The 17,731-nt window shown below is 39.7% G+C and overlaps 1 protein-coding gene across 1 annotated transcript; it reads left to right on the plus strand.

Annotated features, from left to right (window-relative positions):
- The first annotated feature begins 853 nt into the window (after window positions 1–853).
- On the plus strand, window positions 854–14,076 carry mfsd14a2 (major facilitator superfamily domain containing 14A2). Its single transcript, XM_070919053.1, has 12 exons — window positions 854–937; window positions 3,615–3,710; window positions 6,259–6,321; window positions 7,546–7,673; window positions 7,891–8,005; window positions 8,197–8,415; window positions 9,531–9,644; window positions 10,749–10,820; window positions 11,339–11,451; window positions 13,072–13,169; window positions 13,506–13,663; window positions 13,777–14,076. The coding sequence occupies exons 1-12, from the start codon at window positions 854–856 to the stop codon at window positions 13,987–13,989; spliced, it is 1,473 nt and encodes a 490-aa protein (XP_070775154.1). The 3' UTR covers window positions 13,990–14,076.
- Window positions 14,077–17,731: the final 3,655 nt, after the last annotated feature.

Genomic DNA, 17,731 nt, shown 5'->3' on the forward strand with positions numbered 1-17,731 from the left:
CGTCTTCATTAATTTCAAATGGACTTCTAACACTTTAATAAAATGTAAAACTCTACAGGCATCGCTTGCTTTGATAGCGTGCCACCTTTTTTTCTACTTTTGAGCAGATCTCTAACACATTGCGACAGCATGCTGTGTTATTTTGCCATTATTTTAAGTAGCTATTTTTATTCTAAATGGTGTTTGCAATATACACTCATCCCCACCCATTCATATTTTTCCTCGATTAAGATAGTCATAGAGCGGACACTTTCAAAATAGCAGGCACCAGGTAATATGTCAGGGATTTTAGACTTTAAGACAAATCTGAAAATTAGTTTAAGAGAAGAGATATTGAAAGACTTGTGAAGAAATTAACAACACTTGCAACAATGGATGTGGTATTTAAACACACAATTGAAATGAGATTAATTAAATTAAAGTTTTTATTAGGTTCGTTGAAGTAGGCTAGCTGAACATCTTGTACACTTTCTTTGTAAACACAGCCACTCACCATATAAGGGATTTCCTCTTTGTACACCGAACCCGCGGTGTGGCGTACGCAAATCACCATTTGAGGATAAATAGCACCAACATTTTTCTAAACCAATCAGACGCACAGTTTGGACTCTCGCCTTCACCAGGCAGCCAATCGTTGAGCAGTGTTGCATTGGAAGGGCGGGTCAATGTTTAGTTCAGGAAGACGGGTGAAGTGAGGTGGGGATGAGAAATCATCATTTAGTTAGCTCGCTGCTAGCTGCCTGAAGCCGACTGCTAAGGTGTTATGAGTGTAGTAGCCGAAATCAGTAGATTATTTTACTTTTGATAGGTGCAACGATGACCCTCTGACACCAAGAATGGACATAAGTTAACAATGACGGGGGAGAAAAAGAAGAAAAAGCGGCTGAACCGCAGCATTCTTCTTGCAAAGAAAATTATAATAAAAGATGGAGGAAGTGTGAGTTAAATATTTATTTATCTTCGTTAACTTAGCTTGCCACTGAGCTAAATTAGCTCTCAGACGCTGAAGTTAGTTAGTAGTATTGTTTATGTAATGAAAACGTAGCAGTCGAAGTGGCATTTGTTTATGGCGTTCCGTCTTCGATGGTTTGCTCCAGCGGATAATGTTAACCGTTAGCTGGGTCCGCCTCGCTAACTGGCTAGCTTGCACACTTAGCTATGAACTAGCATTTAGCATGTTAGCGGCCTACGTTTGCTAGTCGTTTACACGTCAGCTCAGGTAACGCTAGTTGGCTAATGTCAACGATAGTGTTTTTCTTTGTGCGACTATCTCCCACAGTGATTCAGTTACACTTAACATTAGCTTAGCTTATCTAACTTAAACCAGCACTTAATGTTTACGGCATCTCACGTTTGCTCAAATCTTGTAGAAATTGCGTGTGCATCACTAAGAGGCACAAACTGGGGCTAGGTTAACATTAGCTCACTAGCATATGTGTTTAATTGGGGTTGTCTTTTACCCTGTTGCAATATACAGATGATATTATTTGCTAGCTTTAAGCTACTTTTTGTACTACCTAGCTAATTGTTTTAGCGACAAAGCAAGGTAACTTGTCAGAAAACGAAAGATATCTTTAGTCGACAATGTGGTTTATATGAGCGAAGGCAAGACGTTTAGTTAAAGACAGGGTTTGTTAACGTTGGTTGAAAACAAGCATACATAACGTTTAAGTCAACATACCAGGCAAGTATAAACATTTGCTGCTCAAGCTAAGTTATAAGTTGTTTGTAACTTATTTTGTAATTATATGATGGCTGTTAAGAATATGGTTCTAAGATTGGTTAATATCATCAGTCAGGGCTAGTTGTTTCATTTATACTTCTTTCTCTGGGCCAGAGACACCTGTAGTCTAGGTATGATGAAACCATCCTGTAATGTGATTGGATGTCCTTAACTGGAAGCATCCATCTTTCTCAATAGACAGATCAAATAGTCAACCAAGTATCATCCATGGGATTCTAGTTATGTGGATCATTTAGATGGTGGAAGTGATGATTGTCACAAATTAGGCTGTTGGCAAAGAGTGAGTATGGTAGGATTGTTATGAATAAAAGGGCATCAGTGTTGGTTATGTAATCAGTTGGGAAGCTATGCCAAACATGCTAGATATCCATATGAAGACACAGAGTTGTAATCATAATGAAGAGAACCAGAAACTGTTCATCCTGATGACAGCCTTGTGTCTGCATTTACATTTTTTGACATGATGTGGTTCTGTTCCAATGAGGTCCTTAGTTCAGGTCATTGTTATTGCCTTACTGTATCACTGCAGCAAGGTCTGACCACTCAGACATAATGATTTCGCTTTCAACATCCGGCCCTTGATCCAGCCATAGCATCTAATAGGCTTAGATGCGCACTAGTCAATAGTAAAATGTGATCTCTAACACGTAGTTTGTCGTCATTTTACTGGAGAGGAAGTTGCAACATCCATATAATGAGACGGTTACAGATTGTTCCTCATTTTCTCACTAAATCAGGTGGTGTGATCGTAGGCTTATCATAGAATAAAAAGGGAGTTTCCTCTGATTTGCCACTTGCGCCCCAGTCAGTCATACCCAGACCTGTAGACTGGTTTTCTGTGATGACAAACCACATGAACGAGTAAACTAGCAGGTAGTGTCTTTGCTAAGTTGGCCACGGCCTACTTTACAGTTTCCACAATTATTGCACCTTGTGGTGTTTCCTGCCAAAGTTCCTGCTCAACATCCACGCTAACTCCATCACACTTTCTCTTCACCTTACAGAGTTGTATAGATTTTACTGTGGTTCAGTGAAGTGACTTCTTCTCCAGGGAATGGGTTTTATGCGAGTTAAAAGGCTGTCTATTTGTGTTTTACTCATTACGGATATATATCTTTATTTAGAGTGACCCAGTAAACGATGAGCAAGACAATATAACTAATACTACAGATCTCGTGTAAACAGCTTAACCGTGTTGTCTCAGTCACGTTAATGTCGTAATTAGAGTAAGTAAGACTGGATTAATAGAGCCACCGTGCTCGCCTGCTTTTAAATTAGTCTTGGCATGTATGCAGCTTAGTTGCTTTTTGTCTTGGGATTTTCGATTTTGATACTGCGCCGGCACCATAGAGCTCATGTTGTAGAATAAATACATAGGCTTGTGGCAGTGAAAAAATAAAACGGCTTCATTTTGGCAGCAGATATACAGCTTTATAGTTATAGTCAGTCCTAGTTTGTTGATGTAGAAAACTAACATTTTCATTATGTTCTTATTTCCTAATTGTCTGCAGGATACAGCTAATTCTTTCTGACTATCAGGCAACTAGTAAACTCAGCTTAAGAGAGTTAAGAAAAAAAAAAAGTTATAGCAATTCTAATATAATTGGTTGTTTAATTGAACATTCAGCACTGTATTGGCTAAGTCAGTTGGGTAATGTCTCTTAGCCAACTGTGGGCTTTCCCACAAGATCAGGTGATGCAGAGTCTTCGTATCATTAGGTGAATGCTGCCTTGAAATGGATTCCGGTTTATGGTTCGATCTGTTTAATGTATTACCATCAACAGGCACTTTGATGCATGTAAAAGTGTTTGTTGCTTCTCAGTTAATTACCTTTTCTATTCCTATGTGTCTCCCTCTGTCTCCATCCAGCCTCAGGGAATCGGTGAGCCCAGTGTTTACCATGCTGTGGTGGTCATCTTCCTGGAGTTTTTTGCATGGGGTCTCCTTACCACCCCGATGCTCACGGTAAGCCCGGATTCACACACTCTCACGTAGACACACTGTTATGTAAACTGACTTAACGGTTGGTAATATGTTCATACGCCTACACCTCTCCTCTCTGGAAACCTAGCCAAAGAATGGCATTTCCCATTGACTGGAATCACACAAGGCCCATCAGTGTCTATGAATGATTGAATTCCTAATCAAATGAGTGAGTGACGCAGTTTTGTTTTTGTGCGTATGTGTCGGCAGATGTTTTGCCAAGCGCTAATGGACTGAGAAATATGAAAAGGGCATCAAACAGTTGTATAGTCTGAGCACCAGTTCTTTGTTGAAAAGGCTTATCAGGGGGTCACTGGTTTGTGTTGTCAGGCCACAGCACAGATGCCTGCCAGGCAAACCCCACACATTCACCTCAGTGCGCTGCAGAGTAATGTGGTTTAAATATTTGCTACACCTTTATTTAGAGGATTTACATTCCAAAATGTAACTTGTATTATTGAAAAATGTTGTCACCAGAAAACCATCTGTCAATAATTAAAAAACACAGATGATTGTTTCCTCATAAACATATCTAATTACTAAGTAGAGTGCTAAGATGACTCAGAATGATGATATGCTTTATTTCATTCCCGCAGAGATTGTGTATTAATAGTTTTCCCTTTTCAGCCAAGCTCTGTATTTATTGAATTCCTGTCTTTGTTTTGTTTTAACTACACATTTTCTCTACAACATACATGACTTTGGGTGGAAACTGGTATCTCAAACAAATGATGAGCAAACATCTGTGAGCCACATGATGTAAACCAGACAGGCTTATGTAATGCATGCTTTTCAGCAGCCTGTTGTTTGAAGAGGTGGTTGTATGTGTAACTGTTAAACATTAATTACTGGGGGGTTGTTGCCCTCAAGATCCCTGGGTGGAGGCAGGATTTGCATTTTGGACTAATCAGAGGGCGCCTGAAGATGAGAGGGACTGCTTCACTGCTCCCAATGAGTGCACTGCTTCATTAGTATCCAGCAGCAACCGTCTTCACTGAGCATTCACAGTCTGTGTGAGTTGGGCAACTGACTCCCAGAGGAAGAGAGGGGATTCTTAGCAATGCCGGGAACTTTCCCTCTGTACCTCTAAACAATAACCAGATCCTGTTGTTCAGTCTCTGTCGAGATCCACATGCTAAATTAAACCAAGGCTTCGTGTTCCCACACCGCTGTCAATGACACTTGCACTCCATACTTGCTGCTCACTGACGTTATTGGACTTTGATCTGAACATCCCATGGATTTGAACTATGTGAACACCCCTTTCACCTACATCCCCACAAAGATTAAGTATTTTATGGATACAGTGTATGTCTGTGTATATATTCTGAAATACTTTTACTATGGTTCTTTATTATTTGTTTGACAGCAGCAGTAAACCAAGCATGGTCAAAAACAGAAACGTTCTGTATGTTTTTGTTTAATGTGTTTATAACAAAAGCTTCCCATGTTTAAAGACACACAAAGTAAACTTTTAAAAACATTTTCTACAATTAAAATAAAATTGAGAGTGCGTACCCCATCAAGGCTGCACAATCCTCTGAGTACTTCCTAGTCTGCAATGAAAGTTTGATAACGGAGCAGTTTCCCAGTAAAACAGTTTGTCATCTAAAAACCACGAAACGGATGTCACTGTAAGTCAAATGTTGTAACATGATGTCATAGAGATTTGACAAAGAGATGAAATTACTTTTCTCCCTGATATTACACAACCAGCTTCTTATATCAGGATTGAATGAGGTTGTAAAGATCTCTAGTCTCTGTGGCTACACTCAGACTGACTGACTAAAAGAATAGATGTCACCTTCAACAGAGCAGAGGGAAACACAGTTTGTAACAGGTAAAAGTACTCTGTCATCTTGTCTAGCGATAACCTGTTACCATGACAAAACTGGAAAACCTGAACATTGGAAACTATTTAGGTCACTTGACTCCTCAAACAACAGAGTGCAACTTTATCTGTAAACAAGCAACACCAACTTTACACTCTATCCTGATGAACTGAAGTGGCTGGGCTGAAAATGTGTTTTAAAATCCTAAAAAGGTTGTCTGTTGCTTTTATGATCAAAGTGCACATGTAAATTTAATACGCTTTAGTGCTCACATGAGAAATGACAACCTTTTGGTTTTTAACTCAGTTTTTAACTCAAGTCTCGTGTATAAATGCCTAAATGGCTAGGCACCAGACTATTTACAGGTGTTTGAGCATACTAGACACCAGCACAGGTCTAATACAATACATAGTCAAAATGTTTTTGTTTGTTTTCATTACAGTGAAAATTTGCAGCATATAATTTTCTGCCATTGGCCTCAATGATTGAGTTAATGGGTTATTTCAACCCTCCATCATTTGGTTCATTTTGGTAGATTTTTGTCCAGTGGCGTCACACTTGTTTTGCTCCCTAGCTGGAGTTGAACTCTGAAAAGTACATAAACCACTGTAGGTCACTGTTTGAAATGTGATGCCATCCAGCCTGTGACTATGTGGATAAAGTGGTTTCATCTGGTGTTATCTGTGTTTGTTTTTCAGGTATTACACCAGACATTCCCCCAACACACATTCCTGATGAATGGGCTTATCCATGGTGTCAAGGTAAGACCTCAGTACAAACAAACAGAATCACTTGGTTCAATGTTCTGTCTCTCATGATGGAAATGATGGAAGGTGACATATGCAAAGTGACAAAACATGTAGCAAGTTATTGCTAGTCCTTTTATTGCCAGTATCGCAAAATATAAGCTACATCTTTGTGTTGTTTGAAATGTAATTACTTTATACGAGTGGTAGAGCAAACACTTGAGTTCACTGTGGAGGAATAAATAAGCAATAATATAATTTTTCATGGCCAGCAGCCATGTGCTTTTTGTGTTTTAAGTACTACAGCCGCTGTTAAGTAACATCCTTCTTCAGTGTTGCAAGTTTGCTTTGCTTTTATTTGTCCATGGAAGATTTGCTTAGCATGTGTGCTCTTGTTCAGCGACGCCCCGCTTGACACTAATTCAGTGACATGTTAACACCTGCAAGCTGTCCAGTTACCATAGCAGGTTCCCCAGCTGGCCACAGAATAGCTCGCTGAAGCACCTTCTGGGGTGAAGTGCCTCAAGTGCACCATGACAGTCTTTATTCCAGGAAAAGAAAGTGCGTCTAAAGATAGTTGGAGAGTGGATGCTTGTAGTTATTTTAGATTTTCTATTTTCTTGTCATTGTGGCTGTTGCATGTATTGTATTCTCTCATCAAGAAATAATTAGTCTGCGAAACAAGAGAAGATTGAGCAAAATTGAGTTGACAAATCTATTAGTGAGCACCATTAACAACTTATTATGACAATCTGTTGTCTATATGTCAACATAATGGATTGATGGTTTGTTTTGTCAAGATAATGATGGCAAAAATGAACAATCATTTTAGTTACTAAATAACTGTCTTTTATTAGCTAGATAAATAAATATTTTTTCTGGCCCTCACTTGGTGCCAATCAGTTTGACGTTATTGTCTTGTTTTCTCTGGGTTCATGTCTTTATTCACAGGATAAAAATCTTTTCTTTCCAGTCTGCCAGCTACAATAGCTTGGTGATACCATACTCCACAGTCCATATACAGACTTTAAATTTCCCAAACAATAGAAATAATTGTAAAGATATTGGTTTCCTTTGTGTCAGTTTGGCTTTAGAGGACAAACTGAAGCTAAAATGTGACTGGTGTGACTGGTGATACATCACCACCATTTCTGTCCCATGTCCTCCCTCATCTCTCTGTCTCTCTGTGTCTCTCTCTCTCTCTCTCTCTCCCTCTCCCTCCATCTCCATCCTTTCCAGGGCCTGTTATCATTTCTGAGTGCTCCACTGATTGGAGCGTTGTCAGACGTATGGGGACGCAAGTCCTTCTTGCTGCTTACGGTCTTCTTCACGTGCGCACCCATTCCACTGATGAAGATCAGCCCATGGTGAGTGCAAGTCACTGACACCTCTGTACTATTATTCAGGCTTGTTTTTATGTAGAAGGTGAAGCCTTGTCCTATACTGGCTGAAACCTTACGATACAATGCAATGTAATACAACAACTATCAATTAAAAATGTTATAAACTTCACAAAGGTAGGATTTACCTTACAACCATTTTAGGTTGTCTGTGCTGACCAGCCAAACTCTTGTCTTCTTTCAGGTGGTACTTTGCAGTCATCTCCATGTCCGGCGTCTTTGCCGTCACCTTCTCTGTGATCTTTGCCTATGTGGCGGATATCACGCAGGAGCATGAGAGGAGCACAGCATACGGTTTGGTAAGGAGATGGTTGACCAAACAATATTTTCCTGTTAAATATGTGTCCTTAAACACCTCCAGAATGATTATGTAATGCAAGGAAGCAATTATCAGTGAAGAAACGGACAAAGTTCAGTTAAACAGTTAAAAAAGATCAATCACTTCATGTTTTTCTAACCTCAGCTCTGCCTCCTCCTCCTTCCCCTCCAGGTATCAGCTACCTTTGCGGCCAGCCTGGTTACCAGCCCGGCCATCGGGGCCTACCTGTCTGTGGCCTATGGTGACACCTTAGTGGTCATCCTGGCCACAGCCATTGCACTGCTCGACATCTGCTTCATCCTGGTGGCCGTACCGGAGTCGCTGCCAGAGAAGATGAGGCCAGCATCATGGGGAGCACCCATCTCCTGGGAGCAGGCAGACCCCTTCGCTGTGAGTAACAACATAATACTCTTTGTTGATAATTTGCAGTCAATTATGACCCACTATTTCCTGTTTCCTACCAAACAGCAGCTGATTGCAGTGTGTTTTGTCAGCTATTAGTATTTTGTTAGAATAAGAACATGGTTGCCTTGAAAATCATTTAAGGTTAAACTTTTGAGCGGAAGCTTTTACTTCACAATGAAATGGATTTGTATAATTAAATGTTTTCTGCCAGAATAAAAAGTCTCATGCTGGGATTGCACTTGATGCTGTGGGCAGATTGCTCACAGACAAATTCTTTCAATCTCAGAAAAAAATAAACACATTTCTTTCATTCAGACCTGCATGGCAACATAATGATGCAGAACCAGAGTATCTTACTTGTAATGAATTCATTTTAATAAGAGAGTAATGCTGTGGCCTTAGAGATGACTACATGCAACTGTGTTTACTTTTTGTTATGTCTCACCTCTGACCACAACCAGCATCACTAACAGGTGTGGTGGGGTGTGGTTAGACGTGTGCTCTGTTGACCTGTAAACACAGTGACGTCACGGGGTCCTGGAGTTCACTGCAGCAAGGTGAAAAGTTGGGGGTGTTAAGTTTCTCTTTTAAAGGATATGTTCACATTTTAGGTCTGCCTTTAAACAAAAGTCAGGTGCCCATATGTAAATAGAAACAGATGATGTGAGCTGTAATCATTCTTCCTGTTTTATATTGGCCATTAAAATATCCCTTAATAATTTGCTCCCGTCTTCCCATTTCTTACATTAGATGTTTGTTATAAAGGGATCTTGTATTGGCTAGTATGAACAGGAGGAATGACTACAGCAAGCAAAAACCTGTTTCAGTGTACGCATGCGCATGTGAGTATTATTTTAAGAGAGACTTGAATAAAAATGTGGACATATCCTTTAATGCAGAGTTCATATCAGTACCACCCATGGTATTTGAAGACAGTTATATAGAGTATATGCAAATTAAAGCTTCAAGGTGCAGATGTGTCTTTTATAACTTAAGGCTTATTAAATTAGGAGACTATGGTAAGTCAGCATGTCATGTATTTTTAGCTATGCAACAAGTTAAATTGTTTCTCGCTGTTTCTGTGTTTTTCTCTTTGTCAGTCTCTGCGTAAAGTGGGTCAGGACTCCACGGTGCTCCTCATCTGTATCACAGTGTTTCTCTCCTACCTCCCCGAGGCCGGCCAGTACTCCAGTTTCTTCCTCTATCTCAGACAGGTAACACGCTCGCTCTCCCTGCTTACACATCTCCAGAAATACGCACAACACACAAACATTGTTTAGACACTCCATGGACTCTTGTACCACATGTAATGGCACCTACTCATCCAACATTAAATTGTTATTTAAGGATTCCGTTCTAAACTCAATCAACACCAACATCCCCTTTTCACTGTGGTGTTAGACCGATGTTTTGAAGTTAAAAAGTTCTTGTGTTGATACTCTGAATTTAAGACATTCCTTTCTTAGTTGAAGTTGTGGTTTGTTAAGAAAGACAAGACAATGTGGTATTAATATGTGAATCATACTTTTGTGTTGATTAAAAAAAATGGCTTAAATTGCTACTAGAAAAGCTCAGGGAATAATCTCTGTACAACTGGGGGGAAATTTGCCCAACACACACTTTCAACTACATTGCTTTAAGATTGGATCAGCAGGTTTGCTGAGCAGCGTGTTTCAGTGTGTCTCAGCAAAATGCTAACGCAGGAAAACGAATGTATTTTAAAACACAAGTAGACAGAAATGGACAGCTTCTGTCATTATGCAATGGTACAGTAGCATCTGGAAGCAGCTTCGAGATTAACTGACGAGGTGTGGGCTTCTTTTCCAAACTGCTTGAAATGACTTAAGTTTGTGTAAACAGAGTCAAATGAACCAGTCGGGCAAGTCTGACACACACACACACACAGTCTCATGCTTATCTGCTACCATCTTGAAAACGTTCTGGAGCGTTGTGGCTAACATTACTCTACAAGCCTTCCTGTCACCTTTTTAATGCCGAAATTGCTTTAACATATCTCTCCAAATTCATTGTCAGAATAAACAAGTTGCACCAGCTGCCTGATTTGAAGGAGAAAAGGGCAGCATATTTGACCTTCATGCAGCAGAGAAAACAAGGGGAGGAAAAAAAGGAGCATTTTTTGTTGTTCCAAGATGCAGCACAGCACATGTAAACAAAAGGCCACAAACAAACCCCTTTTCTTCCATTGTGTTTGATGAAAAAAGGGTGAAGGCTTTGTGTTTGTGATACGTGCTTGTCTCTGACTGTGCCTGTCTTATCATGTCCTAACCTGAGTTATCTGAATTCTCTCTCGCCCTCAGGTCATAGGCTTCTCATCAGAGACAGTGGCTGCCTTTATTGCTGTTGTGGGGATCCTCTCAATACTAGCTCAGGTACTGAAAAAATACACTTTTGCTGTAGAATTACATGTAATATTGAGCCATCCTCTCCTCATTTTTGGAGTTTTAGTATTGTTATGCTTAATCATTTTGTCCTATAAAATGGCAGAGAATAGTCAACTTTAAGTCGAGTCAAATTTTCTTTGTGTATCCCAAAATCACAAATTTGCTTCGATTTGGATAAGGAAAAAAAACTTACAAACAGGGGTTTCAGGAAGAGCAATGCATCCCTCTAGCTTTTTTTGTCCAGAAAACAGCCCAAGACCCAAAGTTATTCAGTTAACTGTCAAAGAAGACAAAGAAAAGCAGCATTTCTTAACATTTGAGGGGGTGAAGTTAGTGAAACAATTACATTTATTTTAAATATTGTTGCAGATAAATTTTCTGTCCATCAATTAATCGTTTCAGCTCTTAGTCAGAGTCAAGACTGAAGAGTGATATGAAAATTATTAAAACTATTTGCTGCATTACTTCGAGCTGTCTTGTATGACCTGGGTCCTGTGTTTTTCCAGACAGTGGTGTTGGGGATCCTAATGCGTTCCATAGGGAATAAGAACACAATCCTGCTCGGCCTCGGCTTCCAGATCCTCCAGCTGGCGTGGTACGGCTTCGGCTCTCAGCCCTGGTCAGTAACCTCCACACCTTGTTTCTAACACACACACACACACACCTTTCCACTACATTCATTGAAATGTAAGAACCAGAGATTCATGAAAAAATGTTCTTTTCGATTCCAGGTATTGATTCTTGAAAGAAAAGCTTCCATCTGCATCACTTTGTTCAGGGCATGTTTCACAAAACATAGTAGTGATACAGTGAAATTTAATCACTCAGTGAATATAATTCAAGCAAGGAGAGAAGTTTGTCTGACATGACAAAGCATTTCCTGCAGCATGGTGCAAAACCGCAGGCAGTCATAATGTCTCTGAATCTGTTAATGGTAGCTCATTCAACCCCCGTAAAATGGCAGATATTTAACTCGAGTATGGCAAGATGGAGAATGTTTCTATTTTTCTGTTTCTTAATTTAACGTTTCAAGTCAAAAGAATGACAAAATACTTAATGCATAATACTTTCTGACTAATATTTTGCTTTCAGTGTATTTTGGAACTGAAGCATGGTCAGATAGCAACCAATAATCTATAATCAGAATCAATAAAATCTAAATGATGCCCAACCTGATGTGTTTCAGGCCCAGTGCCCCATTGAACACTGCACACATAAAGGCACTATTGTCATTTTTTGCTTTAGAATTCCTTGTTATTGTCCTCTGTTGTTGTAATGCCCTGACCAACCACCAGAGGGGAGCATAGCCTTAATCAAGAGTACTGTCACCAGCTAAGTGGTGACACTGTAATCTGATAACTGAAACGTTTTTAAAGGCATCAATATAGTGTTGTAACTTGAAAGATTTAGTTTGATTAATGTAAATTGTGAGCAGTTGTAACACATGCACAGGGAAGTGAATTCTTGGAAATTGCAGTTTGAGATTCAATGCCTTTTGAAACATGATATTTGAAAGCAAAAAGCAGTAGTGCAACTAATGTGTTTGTGTACTCATTCAGTTGAAACCTATAAATATGAAGAAAGGTGCTTTTACCAAACAGCCACCACCCTTACACACAGGTCATACTATCAGTTTCATTTCTCTTGAGGTGAGATCATAACAACTCCACCAGTTTCTCTTGTTGTTTTGGCCTGGAGGGGAAGGCAGAGCGACATAATATCTATTGATTCTGACAGAAAACATTCACAACACGTCTCCTTGTTGCTCCTCTTTTCTTTAGTCAATACCCAGGAAATTAAGTTAAATAAAGGTCAAGTTGACCTTATTATATATTAAGGTCAGAGTCCTTTCCATGTTAACAAAAAGGAATAAAGAGTATCCATTACGTCTAGTGCCTCTACCTTTTGGGATTGCCATAAAAACTCGAAAGTAGTTAATTAATGATGGAAAACATACAGCTGGTCATCATTGTCATGGTTTTAGTTTTTCATAAATGGAATAAGAAGTACCCCTGTATCTAAATTTAGCTTTGACATTTTGGACTCAGGCTCAGTCACTGCTCTTTTTTATAGCTGTAGTTTGGTTAACGATCTGTATATATTTTTAGGCCATAAGCTTTTAACCATAGTAGGCTTACTAACCTTTAACTCACCTTCAAGGGCATGTATGAATCAAACTTTTGAAAGGCTAAATAAGAATTTGTTTGTATCCTTAACAAATGTGTGTTGGTGGTTGTAGGATGATGTGGGCTGCTGGAGCTGTTGCAGCCATGTCCAGCATCACTTTCCCTGCTATCAGCGCCATTGTGTCCCGTAATGCTGACCCCGATCAACAAGGTAAGTCTCTCAACTGTTAACATCTATCACCTTTTTTATTTTTGATAAAAATGAGCATGCATCAGTTTGATTTTGTCCTAACACAAACAGGTATGTGTGAACTGTGCCCACATAAAAAAGTATTTTTTTGATTGTTATTCAAATTATTGAATATTTAATCACAATATAAATGAAAGGGACGCGGCACTCCGAATTTAGGTCCTGTTTAGTTTTCTGTTCTAGGTGCAAGACACACATTTCGGTCACTACATAAACTGAATTGTCATTCTCACTGTGAATGAAGGATTTATTGGAGATCTTCCTTACAGTATTCTGTTCATATCTGTCTTCCTGTAGGTGTTGTCCAGGGGATGATTACTGGAATTCGGGGCCTCTGTAACGGTTTGGGCCCTGCTCTTTACGGTTTTGTCTTCTACTTGTTCCACGTGGAGCTGACCGACACGGACGGCTCTGAGAAAGGTGCCAAACTCAACATGGCCAACCCCACTGATGAGGTGAGCATGAATGAAATATTGCTTTTAAGTTGGTTACACAAGAAAGACAAATAAGTTGCAGCTGTACTTCCTGTACTCCCTACTTCCTACTAATTCCTCTGGTGTCTCTTCAGAGTGCCATCATTCCAGGTCCTCCCTTCCTGTTTGGTGCATGCTCAGTGCTGCTGTCCCTGCTGGTGGCCCTGTTTATCCCGGAGCACACGGGGCCCGGCATGAGGCCTGGCGCCTATAAGAAGCACAGCAACGGGGCACAGAGTCACTCCCACAGCCCTCAAGGCAGCGGGGCCGAGGGCAAGGAGCCGCTGCTGGAGGACAGCAGTGTATAACCTCAGCTGAGGGGGGCAGACACCCTCGCTCCAACCCAACCCCCTCCCACAGACATGGACAGATACACACACATTTTACCACATGGACACACACTCACCTCAGGCACACATCAGACTCAAGTGCCACGAAGAGGTGTTTGTGTCCACAGCACAAAAGTGGGCACTCCTTCCTTAGTGGCCCTTTTCTTTGTTAAAGCAGGGTGAGGACTCTCTAAAGACCCTGTATAAAGAGAGTGTATTGAGTATTTTTTCGGGCTGCAGTGGAAAGGTGTGTGTGTGTGACACGGCTGAGCTGGACTCTAATCCTTGGTTTCTATAAAGCAGTAAGAGAGTGGAGTATACAACAGGTTGCCCTCCTCCTGGTGCGAAACAGAACAGAAGTGATTTGGTTTAGAGTGTGAGTGGGATATAGCTCAGATGTTACTAAATCCCTGTGTGATTCTTCATATTCCTTTGTAGCCAGTGAAGTGGCAACTTTGTCTGTTTGTCCAACGAGAGTGTAACAAACAGTGAGTTGAGCACTTGTTAATGGTCTTTCACAAGCTAACATCTGTTCAGATGCTCGTCGTTGCGACTACAGCTCTGTTAAAGTATCCAAGAAGGGAACACAGTTCTTCCTCTGTATGCTCAGCAGGGAAGTACAGTAACTATACCTGTGAGGGGAGTCTCTGCAGATGAGTGTTGGAGAGGTGCTGCCTAATGTAGGTTAGGATGGGTCAAGCAGTTCAGATATAAGAAGCTTCGTAAGACCACACTTTGTTTAAACATCACACTTCTTACAGAGAGAAGTGTGCGAGAGAGACCACTTTATTAGCTGAAACTGTTTTTCAATGTTTACCATTCTCTAGATAAGTTGTACAGTTTGGGTTGTATATTTTTCTCTGTTCAAACTGAAGGCTAGTTGTGCTTCAAGTTCTTCAAGAAACAAATGTTGCCTCGAAGTGACTTAATATATATATATTTATATATATATATTAATTACGTAACCTGTATGAAGACCGAGGTCTGAGAAGGCTCTGTAATCTTACGCTATCGCTCCCATCGGAGCCGTTACACACTTTTTATTCCTTTTTGTTTTCATGCCCTTCACTTTGTTTCCTGACATTTATCACCATCAGGGTTAAGGCTTACAGAACCATGGTTTTATTTTAAAAGCCTCTGGACCATTTGGAGCTAGAGCGTCGCTATCAGCATGTCCGTGTTGGCGCTGATGCTTAAAACGGAGTCTTTGAATTAATATCATTAGGTTAAACAGAGTATCACTCGTGCTGCTGCAGTAGATAATTCAAAGGTTAAGTGTGATGTAACGTGGTGGATAAAGATTTCTTCAGTGGTAATTGGATATGAACTATGAATTGAGTCATTAACAGGCACTACACATGTCTCAAACGATAACTAACAACAGAATTTTACATGTGAAGCACCTCATGGAACTGGCTTGTAACTCACAAACTCGCATTTAACAGGCTTCAGATTCTCCTCAATGGGAAGCTGTTCGATCATTGTCGGACCAGTTGTATACGTGCCAACCTGCGCCACCTATAGGAAAAAGATGTAGTGGCAACAATAGTTCAGACTTGTATATGCAAAACATGTCACCCTCTACAGGCAAGGAAGAGAACAGCTGCTTCAATTTTAGCAAATGTTACACCTTCTTTTTAAAAGCTGATGTAGTTGAGTGTTTTTAAGGTTTTACATTTTCCACAACCATGTTAGCTACGATAAAGTATAGTGTAGTAGTAAGTATAGTGTCAAGATTAAATTTATTCATTCATAAAATCATGGAAATAACAGTGCTCCCATCCTTATCAACCAATTCTGATTACCAAAACAGAAAAATGGCCAAAAAAAACAATAGATGAAAAACGATAAACAACATTGAATAATTAAATGAAATAGTTTAAAGGCTTAAAAACAAACTAGGATTAAAAATACAGTTTTCATTGAATTGAAATCTACTAAGTAACGAGGAGGACCGTGCTTGAGGTCAGAGGTTACATGATGACATTGTGAACTCTGTAGTCGTCCCAGAATTCATTAGTAAATAAGATCCAGTTAACAAATTATATAAAATGTAAAACCTCAAACATGCACACTTGCAAAAGCCTGAAAGTGTCAAAACTGCAGCATCTATCATTTTTCTTGCCTGTAGATGGTGCACATCAGTATGTCTGTGCAGGTCTTCTTGTCAGTAGGTGGCGCAGGCTGAACATGAACTGCAGGTCTGAAACTGCTGGTGCAGCAGCTCCATAATTGGATAATATTGGCAGCGCCTGGTTTTGGTGCTTCGCATCAATGACACTGTGTTCCCTGTGTTCACACTCTGTGTCAGCAACTGGTCAATTATGCTTGTTGTAATTTTTAACAGTTCATTTATAAATGCCTCAAGTGCATTTAAATAGCCAAATTACAACCTGATACAGATTAGTAGCAGTGGGATTCATGCTGTTTAACATCTATCTGAAGAGAAATGTATGTCATATATTTTGTGCCAAATTTTTATTGGTTTGCTTTTTCATACTGTGTGTGTACGTGTGCTTGCGCACTTGAGTGATTTGGATATTTTTCGTTTTGTTTTCTCGTCTTAATTTCTGTGGCTGAAGATTTAAGTTTTAATGCTATTTTTTATAGCGTTTTAAAACTTCATCCAGTCATTTTTAGGAATCTTTTCAACATTGTGGCCAGATGGTAAATTATCGAATGTCCATCTGTTTGTTTTTCAGTCTCGGTCTTCATTTGATAACAAGCATTTCACCGTGGTTAGTTACATTTGATAGGCTAATTTCCCCAGATTTATCAGTAGATCATAACAAAAGTGACTGAATGTTCAAAGCCAAGCTGTACATGTTGACCACGCTATACCCTCAACATTTTGACTTAACCTGTCATAGTTTTTATTATTTCAGAGGGGGTGTTACTATACAGGAGGCCATTGTTGTTGATTTAATCTCTGAATATCATACTTTCTTTTTTTAATTTATCATTTATTGGACCAACACATAGGTAAACCCATAAATTCAGATCCTACTTCAATTGGAAAGATTCTGCACCAGCCCCACGTGCACTCGTACAGCTTCCAATGTACAAAAATCACCTGTACGTACAGCAAATGTATATATTTATTGCTCAAGGAGATGGCCACCTCTTGGTCTATTTGGTTGTATGGTGCAATTATTATTATTATTATTATTATTATTATTATTATATATTTCTCAAGACTTACCTGCTAGCCACTCCTGTTTTTAGTACGATGTGGTTTGTGGCCTGAACCCCCTCTCTGTGTGCCTAAAATTAGCCAAGAAATGAGTATGGCAACATAAGTAAATGGTGGTTATTATGTAAATATGGGAAACTAATGACAAACTATTTATTAAAGGTTTATTGTACAATGAAATGTTTGAGTTTGCTTCTGTGGGTTTTGGGCTGTTTACCATACAAACTAACTAAGTGATCAGGGTGCGTGCCTCTGCATGTAGCCAACTAATCATGCTGTTAGTGTCATGTTTAATACAGGGATCCTTATTTTAATGGCTGCTAAATCCCATTACAAACAGTGAGTGTTCCTGTTAGCCTTTACTTACTGACTTTTTGTTTAATGCTCTAACTTTGTTGGTTGTTTGTTTAGTAATCCTGCCCCTCACAGTTCTATTACAGCTGTAACGCTTTCCTCCACCTCCACAGTTTAGATACTATTATTAATGCACAGACCTAAGCTTGTTTACTTTCTGTGGTCTGAGCCTTT

This window comes from Enoplosus armatus, chromosome 14, assembly GCF_043641665.1.
Source record: "Enoplosus armatus isolate fEnoArm2 chromosome 14, fEnoArm2.hap1, whole genome shotgun sequence".
NCBI lineage: Eukaryota > Metazoa > Chordata > Actinopteri > Centrarchiformes > Enoplosidae > Enoplosus > Enoplosus armatus.

Bases quoted from the DNA above. Each gene is read 5' to 3' on its own strand.
- mfsd14a2 (XM_070919053.1), top strand. From the start codon at position 854: ATGACGGGGGAGAAAAAGAAGAAAAAGCGGCTGAACCGCAGCATTCTT. The intron at 938-3,614 runs GTGAGTTAAATA...GTCTCCATCCAG, and splicing joins TAATAAAAGATGGAGGAAGT to CCTCAGGGAATCGGTGAGCC. The intron at 6,322-7,545 runs GTAAGACCTCAG...CATCCTTTCCAG, and splicing joins GGCTTATCCATGGTGTCAAG to GGCCTGTTATCATTTCTGAG.